The sequence below is a fragment of the Amphibalanus amphitrite genome, unplaced genomic scaffold, assembly GCF_019059575.1.
Source record: "Amphibalanus amphitrite isolate SeventyFive unplaced genomic scaffold, NRLGWU_Aamphi_draft 000115F_arrow, whole genome shotgun sequence".
In the NCBI taxonomy this organism is placed as follows: domain Eukaryota; kingdom Metazoa; phylum Arthropoda; class Thecostraca; order Balanomorpha; family Balanidae; genus Amphibalanus; species Amphibalanus amphitrite.
The window spans coordinates 780580-795820 of record NW_024881610.1 but is presented as its reverse complement, the minus strand read 5'-3'; the positions used below and the strand labels follow the sequence as shown (position 1 = coordinate 795820).

Genomic DNA, 15241 nt, shown 5'->3' with positions numbered 1-15241 from the left:
ACCCATAATCCATCGTTAATATCTACTGTGTTCGTCAATCAGTTGGCACCAAATTGCAGGCTAGCGAAACGCACAATCCCATAATGTAGTTTAGCGATACCATCCTAGTGCGAATGTAAAAAATCGGCGGAAAAAAATTGTTAGCGAACAAATCCAAGTGGGACGTTATATGAACGTTAAGCATGCAGGACGCGTCAGCATGGTACCCATAGGTGCAAACTGCAATCGTATTTCACACTGCAGTGAACCGGTGCGCATTTAAATCTCGCTATTCGACAGTGATGCGTATTAGTGTAGACTGTTTTCGCGGGATTTCTGAGTCTACGTCGTCCGTGGGCAAAGCTCCGGGAATAGATACCTACCTCCCTTGGGACGACCCCCCCCCCCCCCCTGGGGACTTGGAGCGGCCTGGTACCGCTCGGGAGGGGGGGGGGCGCACCTGGTGTGGGAGGCTGACCCCCTCCCCCCCTCCAGAGACACGTGCTGGACACACAGCGGCGATATCTCGGTTCGGGTGACTGGATAGTGCCGGACAGAGCAGCAGCGCCAGATAAAACTGCGGCCATCCAAATCACGGCTCACATAGTGGGGAACTTGGGGTGGGTTTTGCCCGCGATCGGGATGCCAGATTGACGACAAGGCTGCCACTTTACTTCTAAAAAAGCTTCGTCTGTCATGTTGGCCCCCGTTAGTCTGCAACTTTTTAGACGTGCTGCAGAGCGAGAAAAACTGTTTCAGATCAGACCGCTTTCCCGAAAACGTAGATGAACAGATCGCGTATTTTGGGATTTTGAGAAGATTGACACCGAATCGTTCTTAGTGTTTTTAATCTGTACCTGCTTTGCTGAGCGAGTCTGAGAAATTGAAGTGATGATGCACGTTAGATATCGCTATTCAGGTATGCACAAGATTCACGACAATTTCATTTGTGTTTTTTTTTTTTTTTTGTACGGGTGACAGTAAATTATTTGTTTTGTATAATCATGGTACAATGCATGCTGCACTGCATTGCGAGATTTTATGAGTATGTGCACTGTGAACTGCATATCAGCCGCTACCGCAAAGCACACATTGCACTGCCACTAGATAATTTCTTCTTTGTCTATGGCACAAGGCGCACTTCATGATTGTGTCGAAAGTATAGCTACATTCCATTAGCATATACTTTTGGCTTTATTCGATGCATTTTGTTCACAACGGAATATAAAAAGATGGATAATACTGAGACTCGATCCAAGAGCGTACGGGAATTGGAATCCGACAAATTTAGAAACCCTGCATTGCGTAAGTGTCATGATTCATATAGGTACGTGGCTTGCAGAGTATACACTCCCAGACTTGCATAGTGCACGTCAGTAACGTGACCATTAGGGGAGGGTGGGTCATTGGTAGGGATTATCAGCACCTGTATGTGAGTCGTTCCTTCATGTCACGACGCGCAGGGAGCCATCTGCATGACTTATACCTCTGCAGTCATCATTTCTCTTGAAGAGTACGAGTAGATGTAATCATTTCCGTTTTTTTTTTTGCAGAAAAGATGTCTCTATCTTCAGGATTGCACCTTTGAGAGCTCAGACGGTAAAATAAGGGAATCGCTGTTGGAGATGGATGATCTGAACACAAGAATCTTCCACAGTGAATCGTTGATGTCAGTGAGGACTGATGAGGCATCGGAATACATGGGAATAGGTACTTACATCCCAATTCGCACCCTCATACCTACTGCTGTATGGAAGAAGAAGGTTTATCACCTTATAAAAAGAATCAGGCTGGCTAAATTAAAGACGTACAGCACCGCGCGCTCTATTCCGATAGGGCATTTCCTAAAATTACATCGAAATGAATTCATGGCCTGTCGCATGCGGTGTGTATGTACTACTATACATACGGCGTGAATGAATACGACCTTGGCCGCTGAGTGGTATAGATCTGCAGACAAAGAAGTCTCAATTGCTTTTAATTTCAAGGTCGTACGAAAACCTTCAAGACATTTAAACTGAGCTGAGCTCTCGGGTGTACTGGCTGCATGGCGCGATAAGCTGTGAAATTCGCCCGTTAAATCCTGCCAATAGCGTCGCACGGAGCCCGTTTGCGTGAGCGAGCGCACCCCTATAGCGGCACCCCCTCTGAGCCAGCTATTGGCCTTTTCTGAGGGGACGACGGGTCTGGCCGGTCCTGGTTTTCACTCGCATGGCCGGATACACGACTGAGGCTCTCCTGGGCTGTCCCACCGGGATGCAGCGTAAAAAAATCCATACATACATACATACATCCACTGAATCTTGTGGATTCCTGATCCAGCATTTTTATGATTTTCGCAAACGTTAAGTGCTATTAGAATTGTTTATTTTATTATCATTTTTGACAACGATATGTAAGTACGATTTAGATTACATAAGCGTTGTTTGTGTATGCTTTGTATTTTAGCTTTTTGCCCATATTTTCGTGCTTAACCACCTGGAATGCATTCTAAGGATGAGAACAAAACTAGCTTATCGACGAGCTTACTGCTAAAGCTAATGGTACTTAGTACTTACGTTTGGAAACTGAGCGTTTCACCCACAAGATGAAGTGTCAGACAGCATTAGGAGATGTAGCTAACCTGCAGTTTCATGCCCGGCTGCCCAAAAGCCCATGGAAATCCCTCGACCACCGCCTTTAGAGCTGCTACTGGGCGCCTCCTGCATCATTTGCACTGACGCACGTGCGTCATCACCGAATGTAAATGACGTCACCGAGGCTGTTGCAGTCGGCCGCGTGTCGAATCGTACGGCCCGCAGCTCCGCAGGGGCTGGGGGCAATGCCGTCTGATGGCCTTGGCGTCCGGCGCCCAGGGGGGGGGCGTCTCGGGTTTCACACGCGCGTGTCTGTCTGGCACGCCACTCTCCCCCCCCCCCCCTCCCCTCCCACGTGTCCGTTCGGCGGGGATAGAGCCGACTCCGTTCCGGTTATCCACGAATTTCACCAGCGCCAGGTGGTCGACTGGGAATGCTGGAAATCGCCCCACCCGCATCCGATTCAGCAGAGTATTTCACGATGTCGTGAGCACAGATTCGATGTTACGGGTGGTCATTCTTGTAATCGAGATCAACATTGCACCTCACATTTGCATGAAGTTCATGTGAACGGATTACGCAACAGACAAGTAATCGTTTTTTTTTTTTGCCATTCGAAAGATTACGGGACAGTTACTTGCAAGGCTTTATAAATGGACTGAAAACCAGCTGGGTATTTCCATGGGTTCGAAAATGTGAAGAGCTCAGATGATCTGTTCTGCGCAAAAGTGCGACGAAAAAGTAGCCAGACACGATTAATCGTGGGTATTTACTGCATTCCTCCTCATTGTATTCACAGGACAGTGAAGCCCTATAACTATAAACAAAACCAGCCTTTTAGACGATAGGTTTACATACATATTACATTGGTTGAGAAGATGATGCATTCGACGCTGGATCTCAAACACGCATTGATAAGAAACTGGGTATAGGTAATAAAAAAAAAAAACAAGGAAACACTGAAGGTTTTTGCCAATACGAGCATTCTTGATACGGTGTAGACGATGTCATGGAACAGAAACATGCACATTTTAAAGCCCGTCTATTCCGCGTACCTACAGATCATCTAGCACGACATGAACGTCGGAATGTAGGCACTGTAGGACGCTGGATTTGGCCAAATGACAGACCAACTGACGGGTCAATGAATTATCGCACCATGGGCGTCGAGCCTAATCCACAGGAAAAATATCACTGTTTCAGCGCTCGGCTGCACTGCCCTTGAAGGCACCAGCTTATATGTGATGTATGAAGGCCGGCAGTTCCGTGCAAGTTCCGGGCGCGACAAAATTCCCCACTATAGCTTCCGCTATGTTTTAACCTTGAGTGTCTTTGCGCAGCTGTAAAACTTTGCCAAACACCTAGAATATAGGTCATTGAGTCAAGTTTCACCTCCAAACATAGAAAAATCATCAAATTGTTCTTCCTTCGCGTCCCGTTGGGCAATTCCCGGACCCTGCCAACGGTTGGGGGTGGGGGTGGGGGTCGGTTTCGTGGGGGGGGGGTCGGACCCTCCCCTGATATCCCGGAAAGTTACCGGTCGCTTTCTTAAAATTCAAACAGCATTTCAAAGTCCTGCACATTGACGATCAGAATAGCGTGAGAATGCGTCAGTAGGCTCAGAAGGCATTCTGAGTCACAGAATGCATTTTGTGTCTTCATGTGATCATTTTTGCTTTTTAAGACCGACGATGAGCAGTGCTCGAAATATATCAGTGTTTTTCTCAATAACTTAAGATTTAAGAACTTTCGATGAAAAGCTTTGTGCATTTACTTTGAAATAAGGTCAGGTAATTTAACTGTAGGTACCTATAGGTATAACAAATTTATATCAAAGTGTGATCTTTTTTAAAAAGTTGTTCCCTGTCTCATTTCAGCCTAAAACAACACTTTTAATGAAAACGTCAGTGTCTCACTTCACCCCACCTCGTGGGATGAAGTGAGACACTGAATATTTGAAAAATATAAGGTTAAATATGCTTTTTGGTTATTTTAATAAGTACAAATCTCTAGTATAAACCACGACTCAACTTTGGAGCAAAAGGCACAGAAATTCTTACAAAAGATATGGAATTACAGAGGTTTAAAAGTGAAAAATGTCTCGCTTCACCCCGTTTTACGGTATCCTTATTCCTTAGCGTATCTAACCCTATTCCTGGCGGGCTCCGCCGGGACAAGAAACTGGCGGGGGGGGGCCGATTCGGCCCCCCCCCCTGAGATCTCGAGAACGAAGCAAGATAGCGACAAGCGGTAAACGGCATCGGATACGCACGGCCAAGATCTACAATTTTTACTAAGGTCATTTTCAGGTCAGGTCAAAGATGACGTCACAGGGGTCGAAAAAGTGAAAATGGCGGCGCTAGATATGGAGAGAGTTTTTCTCGAATAACTTTCGAATTAGTCAAGATAGGAACAAACTAAGGGCATCATCGTGATCCTCTCGTCAATCCGCATCGAATGATATATATGTTGACCTCGAAAGGTCAAGGTCAAAGGTTGACCTCAGGTCACGTGACCTTGAGGTCATCATGTATATCATTCGATGCGTCTTGACGAGCTGAACACAATGAGACCATCCACGCGTCTGTATCTTGTTCCTGTACGGAGTTATTGGCCAAAAACCTTTGGTGACCTTTGATGACGTCACATGACCTCACAGCTGCCCAACAGCAAAACAGACATCAAGGTAGTGAAGGTTGATCGTATATGAAGTCATGTATGGTATATGGGGCCATTCCGACCCGTTTTAGTGGTAAAAACAGGGAGTTGATTTTTCCCCCATTGACTTATAATGGGGAGGTCGCGAAATTGACCTGACCTTAGGTCACCGATATCAAAATTCCGAGATATACAAATTGCACATACTGGTACCCTAACTAAACCCTGAAGAGAAGAAATTGATCGGTCAAAAACTCTAGCTCTGGCGTGATTGCAAACTTTTCTGAGGTAGGGTCACCAAACCGCCTCTGGTGACCTGACCTGAGGTCAGATCAACTCAAAATTTTCAGACATGTTGCGTAGAAGCCTTTTAGGAAAAGTCAGAAAATGTGAGCTTCCTAGCTCAACGCGTTTGGGAGAAATAACCAAAAAACCTCAGGGGGGGCTCCTGAGGCCCCCCCCCCGCCAGGAATAGGGCTAAGGCATACTCGTATATCAAGGAGTGCGTAAGCAAAAAATGAGCCTGATCGGACTTGTTAGCCGGAAGGAAGAGCCTAAATTGTGAACAAGCCAAAATGCCGATAATTTTTATTTTGACCTGGCTTGTGACGCTACGTTATCGGTGACCTTGAGGTCAATGAAATTAGGTTTCGATCAACAGTTTTTCCACGGCTATCAGACGCCGTTTGAATTTTAACGACCAGGCCAGTAGTACTCGCGTTATGGAAAATATCCCAGTCATGCGCGGGTAATGGCAGCGCCCAATTTAGTTTAGATAAGCCAACCGGCGATTTTTTATAGATACATTGGTAGGTACGGCGATCCCGCGTCACCCTTTCGGGGGCAGAGAAGAAGAGTGATGAGAGGGGCTGCACAGAGGAAGGCTTACCACACGGCACACGTAGTGGGGCGCTCACGGGGATTGGGAAAGTTTGCTCGTTTTCTGTTGAGTTCCATGCCTTCGTAGGATATTACACTTTCTCCCCAAATGGCAAATGCTGCGGCACCAACCCCAAGTAATGGTGTTTGTATTGTGCTGCCGATATTGGACACAATTTACCACCAAAAAATGTTTATCTCGGCAGACTTTAGCTCAAACGATTATCCTCTCCCAATCCACGTAAATCCCAAACAACATCGGTGGTGGAGAAAAGGCACCCGGGTATATAAAGCTGCTCTCTCACAGCCGTCAACATATTCGAGCGTCGTTTTCGGAGCCGCGCAGTGAAGCAAAAACAATGTTGATCTACCTTTTCTTTGCCATGGTGGCAGTTCAGTCATCAATGGCCGATGAGCCGATGGACTTGAAGCGAGTGCAAAGAGGGGCACTGTATATTCGGCTGCCTGCACGTAAGTTTGAACAACTCTGTAAACTTAGGGGGAGACGGTCGTCCCAGTTTACAGTCATCCGATCGTGGTGATCGGGAAACGTGTTCCTTTCCGAGCACTCGTCAGCCACCAGGGCTCTTCATGTCGCCCTCGCTTCCTCGTCTTCCGTTTCCCTCCAAAGCCTTGTTGCCGATGAGTAGAAAAGTGTGTGTATTTACAAAATTTCAGATTTTACAAATGTACAGCACACACGGACGTTAGACGGTATACTAAAACTACGCGCATGCGCTAGACGGTCTATCTAGTAACGTGAGACATGCGCAGCGTGTGTGCGCGGACATACGAGTATACATAAGCAATGGCGCACCGACACATGCGCAGCAGGTGTGCGCGGCTGTAGGGAACTCCTACACTACCCCCTCCCTAGACGGGTCGCGAACATGACGCGTCGAGATCGGTCTGGAGGTCGTACTTCGCGATCGGGGCGCGAGCGCAGGATAGATCGCGGCGGAGCTGGTTCTGGTGTTGCTGCCCTCGGAGATGGGCGTTCTTCAGGCGGCGTGTCTTGTGGCCGCATCAGCTCCAGGCCGTCCGACTGGGCAGCTGATGGTGGCAGAGTCGCAGAGGCAGGAGACTGCTGCGCAGGTTGGTGTGGCGTCTCTTCCGGAGACGCAGGCTCGCAGTGGTTGATGTTGCTGGTTGGCGCGCTGGCGGCTACCGGCTGCTTGTTGGGCAGAGCTGGCGTCGGCGTCGGTTGCTTCGGTAGGTTGCCGCGAGGAGATGCGCTGAGTGAGGCGTCAGCGTCGATCGGGTGCTGCTTGGCAGTCTTCGTGTTCCGCACGAAGAGAAGTGTTGCGGCAGATGCTTTCGCCCGGCTGCACGGAGGTTCGCAGCGGCGGGCCTTGTTGCCGAAACGCTGGTGGTACCAGCAGACAGAGCTGTCTGGGTACGTCGGCGTCGGAGGGCGTGACGGGAGAGGCGTCTGACGGTCGCGTTGATGAGTCCGGTCGCGGCGGAAGAAGCTGCACGGCACTTTGCAGCGGCGTGCCCTGGTGCCGAATCGCTGGTGGTACCAGCAGACGGCGTCATCTTTGTGTGTCGGCGTCGGAGAGCACGCTGGTGTCGGCAGCCGTGATGGGCGAGGCGCTGGGCGTCGGCGGGAATGGCTCCGGCCACGATCCCGTCGCAGAGCGTCTTGCAGGCGTCGGTTGCTGGCCTCCAGGCGTCGGTTGCTGGCCTCGAGGTTTTGAATCTTCACGATGAGAGCCGCGATGGTAGTAAGCTGGGCTGTTAACCGGTCTGCTGCATCCGGTTGATGTGTAGGCGAGCCGAAGTTGGTTGCGGGAGGAGCGGTGTGCTGCCGGGTGGCGTCGCTCGACTCCATGGCGTGGTGCGCGAGTAGCTCGTATCACGTCGGGGTCACCAGTGTAAACTGCGGGGGAGAGACGGTCGTCCCAGTTTACAGTCATCCGATCGTGGTGATCGGGAAACGTGTTCCTTTCCGAGCACTCGTCAGCCACCAGGGCTCTTCATGTCGCCCTCGCTTCCTCGTCTTCCGTTTCCCTCCAAAGCCTTGTTGCCGATGAGTAGAAAAGTGTGTGTATTTACAAAATTTCAGATTTTACAAATGTACAGCACACACGGACGTTAGACGGTATACTAAAACTACGCGCATGCGCTAGACGGTCTATCTAGTAACGTGAGACATGCGCAGCGTGTGTGCGCGGACATACGAGTATACATAAGCAATGGCGCACCGACACATGCGCAGCAGGTGTGCGCGGCTGTAGGGAACTCCTACAACTCGTGATGCACTAGACATTTACTCGATAGACTGTTCTACTGCAGCTCGTAAGCAAATTAAAGATTTTTCCTTCTCCGATTCGTTTGTATCGGCTACTAAGCGTAAACATTAGAAATAAAAATATGGTAATGATGCTAATACAACTGATCCAAATGCTCTCTTTCAGCGTACTCGACCAACATGTCGCAGTGTCATGACACACAAACGGGGGATTACTACAACGAGGGAGACTTCTGGTCATCCAAGTACTCGGGATGCAAGCTCAGCACCTGCGTCAACATCAATGGCGTTCTCAACGTCGAACGATACTCGTAAGTTAACTGCCCTTGGCTTTCTTTCAAACGTGATGCTTATAAACTTCAACAATGTTTTTGTGGCGCATTATTTGAACGTCATTTTACTGAATGAGTTTATAGTGTAACTTTTTCAAGTACCAAAATAATGTTTGAGAATCAGGTAGCCGTTCTGTACGAGCGCATGTATATTTCTGTGCCAGCACATGCATGTCTCACACGAGACGTTCTTATCTGTTACAGATGCCCAATGGTTACGAAGAATGTGGATTACAACATGATGAGACAAGAGAACTACTTCTGCCACCACGCCTGGGGCAACCGGAACAAGGCGTTTCCCCTCTGCTGTCCCAGTCTTGCCTGCAGACACTATGTGAAGGGGAGGATGATGCCGCTGCCCAAGCACATGTATCCCTACAAGAAGATCGAAAGTTAATTGACTTTATTACGGAAAATGAGCGCCTTCTTCGGTAAAACGTCTTTGCAATAGTGTGTGAGATTATATCGTGTTTTGCCATGGTTGCTGAGTTTAGAAGATGCTGTTTGCGTATTCCTCGTTGCAGGTTGTTGTCCTAACATGTATGCAATATATGTTTCATGTGTATCTCAACTTAGATGAGATAAAAGTGTAATAAACTTGTGAGTCACATCCCCACTCTGCGCTACCGGTGCAAATGTTAAAAAAAAAAAAAAACGTTTGCTGCAGGAGCCCTCAAATGAGCATTTCAGCTGTTTTCATGATGTGTTCACCAGTGCATGCAATAGGTACGTGTAACCTGTCACTGAAATCAAAATACAATTACCCGCTCAATTTATGTTTTGTCTTTTCGGGACCCATCAATTTGGAGCACATGGCTGAGGAAAAGGATGGGCGCGATCCTAGTTTCCCTCGTTGTTTCGCCCTATATTGAACTATGAACTTTACAGAAAAACCAGCGAATTGAGGCACTTTAGCTAGCAGTAGGCAGTCTGTTGTACGTTTTTGACGTCATAACACTCACTTAGCACACAGTTACACGGTTATGAAAATTCTAATGCAGACGAGCTGTAAGGACCCGAGCTAGGTTACTTCTTTCTGAAAGCTTGATCTCCCTGCAGCTTCCACATGGCATGAAGAGTGTCGCGAAACTGTAACATTTTTGGAACTCATGAATGATGTCATACGGCAGTCACCCGACCTGAACTGACTTGACCTGAGCTGGCCTAAAACTGAGGTTTGTGATAATAATCGAACCAGCTTAAATTGAGGGTCAGTCATGCTAACTGTGAAATTTCAACTTTATCTGTAAGAATTTACGAGTTTGACACTTGCTGACACGATTTCTAATGGTCATGCTAGGCTAGTCAGAAATAACCTAAATTTGATGTTATCCTCTCAAACTCTAGGCGCAGAAAGGGTTAGTGGATGCACTGCAAGCATGACGGCTTTGTACAGTTTCAAGACTTTTCATGGCCTTGTATCTCGAGCTTTCCTTGAATCCAAAGCCAAGTCATCATCAACAATGCATGCCACTCATGCGAAGTTGTTCATAACTACACCTTTTTTCCTTCAGTTGAATTGGAGTTGGAGAAAAGGTTGGAGCTCAATTTGAAAGGATGCATTTCAATTTGAAAGAGGCATCAATTCAAATTGAATGACATCTTTTCCAAATTGAATGACATCTTTTCCAAATTGAATGACATCTTTTCCAAATTGAAATGCATCTTTTCTTCAAACTGAACTCCAACTTCTTCAAACTGCAGGAAAGAAGGTGTACACTGTACAGTACATACATAGATGTATAAGAGACGGACGATTAGGACCTCGCCAACACTCGGAGCTCGTGCTCATATTTTATTTATAATTACCAGTAAAACGCCTTTTGGGCGAAGAACGAGCGAGCGAGATAGTGAGCCCTGCACGTGCGGAAGGGCGAGAGGGTGCTTCCAACGGGCTTGTGCAAAGCACCCTTCTAACTGGTCGCTAGCGGTGTGCCAAATTTGAACGCAATCGGCCCAGCCGTTCCTGAGATCTGGAAGCGGCATTCTGCACGTGCGCATGTGCAAACGGGGTCCAAAATGACTTTTGCACGGCACCCTACTAACTGGTCCCCAACCGTGTACCAAATTTGAGCGCAATCGGCCCAGCCGTTCTCGAGATCTGGGAGCGCCCCCTGCACGTGCGCACGTGCAGTAGCACCCTAACCGCAACACATGGGAATGCATTGCCTGGTGGGTGCCTACCTGTATGCCAAGTTTCAGCGAAATCGCCCCAGTAATTACCGAGTTACTGAAATTGGAACAAATTTGGCACCTCTTATTGTTGTATTTTGCACGTGCACTGGGGGTGACCCACATACATCGAGAGTATCCTATTTTGGGTAGAAGGGATGCTGCTACCCTACAAAAATTACCGCAAGTCAATCGCCCAAACGGCTGCTGAGATATGAGCCTCTCAAAATCACTACTTTTGCAAAACAGCTTAAACACCCTTGACTTTTCACGTGGCACGTGCCACGACGGTCACTGAGATGTATCAAAAGTAGTCAATTACGGGGTAGAAGGGATGGGGCTACCCAACAAAAAAGACCGCAGGCCAATCGGTCCAGCGGTTGCTGAGATATAAGCCTCTCAAAAGCGTTACAGGCCGGGCCGGGCCGGGCCGGGCCGCTCATACTGAGATTTTTCCGTTATATTGAAAAGACTCACTTCGCTCGCTGCGCTCGCTCGCTCGTAACAACTGAACGGGAGCCATCCTCAGTTGCTCCTCTGGATTGCCTCGGCTCGTCGGGAGCCGGCGGCGGCGGCGCGGAGTTCAAAGTGGTTACGTTCACTGTCTATATACTCTGTGTTGAGTTGTCCGGATGGTCACAGCTCGGTTTTTGCGTTTTTTGGTCTGTTTTGCCATCTCACTCACCCACCACTGATATTTCTTATATGCTTTTACACATACGATACTCGTAAATATGTCGGGATTTCCACTACATGCCTTTTTCCCAGTAGGTTCCCAAGTTTTTTCTTTAGTTGGGAATTTTTTCCGGAGGAGGACACACACGACAGGGATTAGCAATGAGGGGACACTATTACGCCTTGTGGGGGGGGGGGGGGGGCAGCAGCAGCTTTGGGGTTGAATGCACCAATAGCCCTGTTTGTATTCTGTACATACAGCTACGGGTTTTTCCTATGAGGGGCTTGGGATGTGGGTGTCACGCTTTTCCACAGAGTCGTCAAATTGTGTCGTTAATGTTTGCTGGCAGCTCGAAGGAGGAGCGAAACAAAATGTTTAAAAACGATTCAGCCTCTTAGTAACGGGTGTCTACTAATTAATGAGAAAAAGTTCAGGTAGTAAATACGAACCTTTAAAGGTAATACATAATCTGCATATCTCACATGCTGAAAGACATGTCTGTTGCGAATGTCAATCACGCAAAACGAAAACTTTAAATACCATGGTCAGTCGCCATAAGAACGTTAAGCAAACAACGGTTCTAAGCAATCTTCGCCAATTTTAAGAAAAATTACCTTTCTACAACGGAAATGGCACTTATGGCTCTCCAAGTGCAAGTTAAAGGTTTTTAGCCAAGTGGCAATAGCATGCTTATGATATTTGAGATAAGAGGAAACGTTCAGCATGCTGGAAAAGGTTTGAAGTGGCTGCAACTCTGCGAGTTTCGCCACAGAAACAAGGTCCCCTTCGATGGGGTGCGAAGGGCAAGGTGAGGGGTGTCAATGTGCCTGCTGGTGTGACGCCACTATATTTGCCATTATTATGTCGTATTTTTTTTTTTTTTTTTTTTGCTGTAGAAAATGTGCAATTGAGTACCGGAGGTGCATACAGGCACCTGAGGTCACTCAAGCGCAGCAACGCAGAGAATAACAGCGTTTGCGTCGGCTAATCAGGGGCAAGCTGTCAACTGGTGAGAACGCATTGATATGATAATGGGTGACGAGAGCTGTTTGACTTACCCAGGAACAGATATGTCATATATTGCCAGTTTGTATGATCCAGTGAGGGGGGATACAACTGCAACCTGTGGACACGTCTCCTTACCGGTTTCCAGCTTACTGATGCGGCTAAACGGCCTCTCCGGAAGGGGAGGTGCTGCCAGTCATGTGTCCAAAATGAGTTATCATTGGGAGGATGTTCTATAGTGCGGGGGACGGCAAATAAACGCGTTGATTTCTTATCTTTTAGGGCACCAAGGTAAAAAAGACGAATACTACCCAAATGGCAACTATGCACTCTGATTTGACCTAGTTTTCGTCCATTATGCAATTAAAACCATCGCAATGTTGGAGGGGGTCGGCGTACCCATGAAAGATCGAGAAGACAATCCACCCTGCGTGTCGCAGCTGTGGCCGATTGAATACTTGTGAGGCTTTGTCAAGAAAGAAATGTATCCAGGGCGGTGTTTCACGGGCTGCTGCTACCACGCTGCTATCAAATTGCGCGAGCTGACGTCACACTTGTGGTAGTGTTGGAGCAATGGGCCTGTTGATGTCTCCATGGAAACCCAATTTGACAAGTCGTAAAATCGGCGTGCTGCTATCACCGGTGAAACAGGGCCCTGGGGACATGACCGGTTAGTTATCGCACAAAGATAACTGAGGTTCTGGCCAGCGGGAAACGGACGGGAGACCGGCGCAGCGGCCATCGTGGGTTGGAGGCTGGGGCGGGGAGGGGACGGGAGAGGAGAACGGGGCAGTAAAGTACACACGGCCGGGCCGCCGGCAGTGATAACACCCTAGACGGTGACAAACAGGGGAGGCGGGCTGACCGCGGCGCCGCAGACAGTCAGTCGCCGCGTGGGGGCGAGAGGAGACGACGCTGTGCGGTGAGGCGTGGACGGACGATACTCTGTGGTGAGGCGAGGGGTACCAGGATACCAGCGTCCAACAGCCGGAAATGGAGCCACCTCCAAGTAAGTCCCGGGTTATGACGACGCCTGACGGGACGCCCCGGTCCGCTACGCCACCATTACCAGCCTCACTTCAGAAGACCCAACGGCACACACGCCGCACTCAGTGGCCGCCATACCGCGCCACCACTGCCGTACTAGCGGGCCGGGAGCCACCCGAGACGGGGTCAGTCGTCCCCGGGCACATTTTCTGGGTGTAAACAGTGTCGCTATTAAATGCATGCGCTAGACCCCACGGGTCCGCCAGCCGCGACTGTAGCTTTGGACCGACATCTGAAGACGGGAAGGCGGGAATTATCGGTCTCGTTTGACGTGGAGGTGCCGCGACGTTCGACCACGAGGGTCGGGTGGCGCGTGCGGCGTGACGTGAAACATGGTGTGCTCAGTGCGCTGCGCTGAAGGTATTTGATAACCAATAGGAGGATGCATAAGCATGCAAATTTTCGATTATCTACGTTACAAAATACCCGAGATATAAGCCTTTAAACTTTTTCTCATTAATTAGTAGACACCCGTTATGTGAGCGTAACGCTCCAGCTAAAATCACGTTTTTGAATTTCAGAATGGAGCGGTCGTGATGTGATAGGCCGCGATGATTCCATCCAGGACGCCACAGTCATTTTGACCCCACGCTCCAACCGCCTTACGTATGCCCACTGCAGGCTCCGCATATATATCGAGGAAGCCCTACAGTTGTTTAAAGAAAAAAGGAAAAAAGATATGAAGTCGAGCAATAGCGCTGAAAAGTAAGGATCAACACATGACGCCGTTACACATAATGGCTGATAGCGGCTTTTCCAGCACAACAGCAGCGGTACAAAACAAAGCGGGGCCAGTGGCCACGCAGATCACTATCTCACACGATGTCGCTCCTGTTTTTAGCCGGCTTCAACCGCACTTATTTTAGCCGTCAGATATGGTACTAATGGAGGGACTTGTGGGTTTTGAACATCGAAGTTGTAATACGACCTAGTCTTTTTTAGAAATGCCACCCAATGTCACACTCACACACTCACACTCACCTTAAGCCTCTATTTCTGTATCCCAGATAATCTCTCTTAGCTAAAAACGTCTCGAAAATCCCAACAAAACTTGTGACTTCGATATCTCTGGAGGTATATAAGGGCGACGTCGCTTTGCTGAGGTCACACTATCTCCGAGAGGACCTGTGGTATCGTATCGATAAGTTGCAGTAGTGCAGCATCGGCTGCAGTCATGTTGTTCTATTTGATTGTGGCGCTTGTGGCCATCCATTCTGTCTCGGCGGCCGACGAGCCGATGGATCTCAAAAGAGTGCAAAGAGGAGCACTGTACATCAGGCTGCCAGCACGTAAGTAAAGACTTAAGTGTGTATAATTTGTCGATTGGGTATATTGTTCAGAGATTCGCCGAGCTTATTTTGCTCGCCAACTTGCTTTACATGGTACTTGTTCTCGCTTACGTGATAAACATTTTCTCTCTTTTTCTCGCTTACGATTTAGTGTTTTAATTGGCATGAAAATGCTTTTTGCCATTAGTTGTCTTGATAACGGCTTACCGGATGTAAATTACATGCATGGTTTAACGGAAAAACAATTCGTTTTCAGCATACTCAAGCAACATGTCGCAGTGTCACGACACTCAAACGGATGAGTATTACAACGAGGGGGACTTTTGGTCATCTAAGTACTCGGGATGCAAGCTCAGCACATGCGTCAACATCAA

The 15241-nt window shown here is 48.3% G+C and overlaps 2 protein-coding genes across 2 annotated transcripts in view; both read left to right on the top strand.

Annotated features, from left to right (window-relative positions):
- The first annotated feature begins 6415 nt into the window (after window positions 1–6415).
- On the top strand, window positions 6416–9454 carry LOC122381195. Its single transcript, XM_043365091.1, has 3 exons — window positions 6416–6563; window positions 8513–8657; window positions 8883–9454. Exons 1-3 carry the CDS (start codon window positions 6452–6454, stop codon window positions 9073–9075), a joined length of 450 nt encoding a protein of 149 aa, XP_043221026.1. The 5' UTR covers window positions 6416–6451; the 3' UTR covers window positions 9076–9454.
- Window positions 9455–13517: 4063 nt separating this feature from the next.
- LOC122381168 (serine/arginine-rich splicing factor 7-like) overlaps window positions 13518–15241 on the top strand; it is an 86712-nt gene continuing 84988 nt past the window's right edge. Inside the window, exon 1 of the mRNA XM_043365032.1 lies at window positions 13518–13540. The gene's annotated coding sequence lies outside the window, so the exon portion shown is untranslated. The remainder of the gene's footprint in view (window positions 13541–15241) is intronic.

Bases quoted from the DNA above. Each gene is read 5' to 3' on its own strand.
- LOC122381195 (XM_043365091.1), top strand. From the start codon at position 6,452: ATGTTGATCTACCTTTTCTTTGCCATGGTGGCAGTTCAGTCATCAATG. The intron at 6,564-8,512 runs GTAAGTTTGAAC...GCTCTCTTTCAG, and splicing joins GTATATTCGGCTGCCTGCAC to CGTACTCGACCAACATGTCG. The intron at 8,658-8,882 runs GTAAGTTAACTG...TATCTGTTACAG, and splicing joins CTCAACGTCGAACGATACTC to ATGCCCAATGGTTACGAAGA.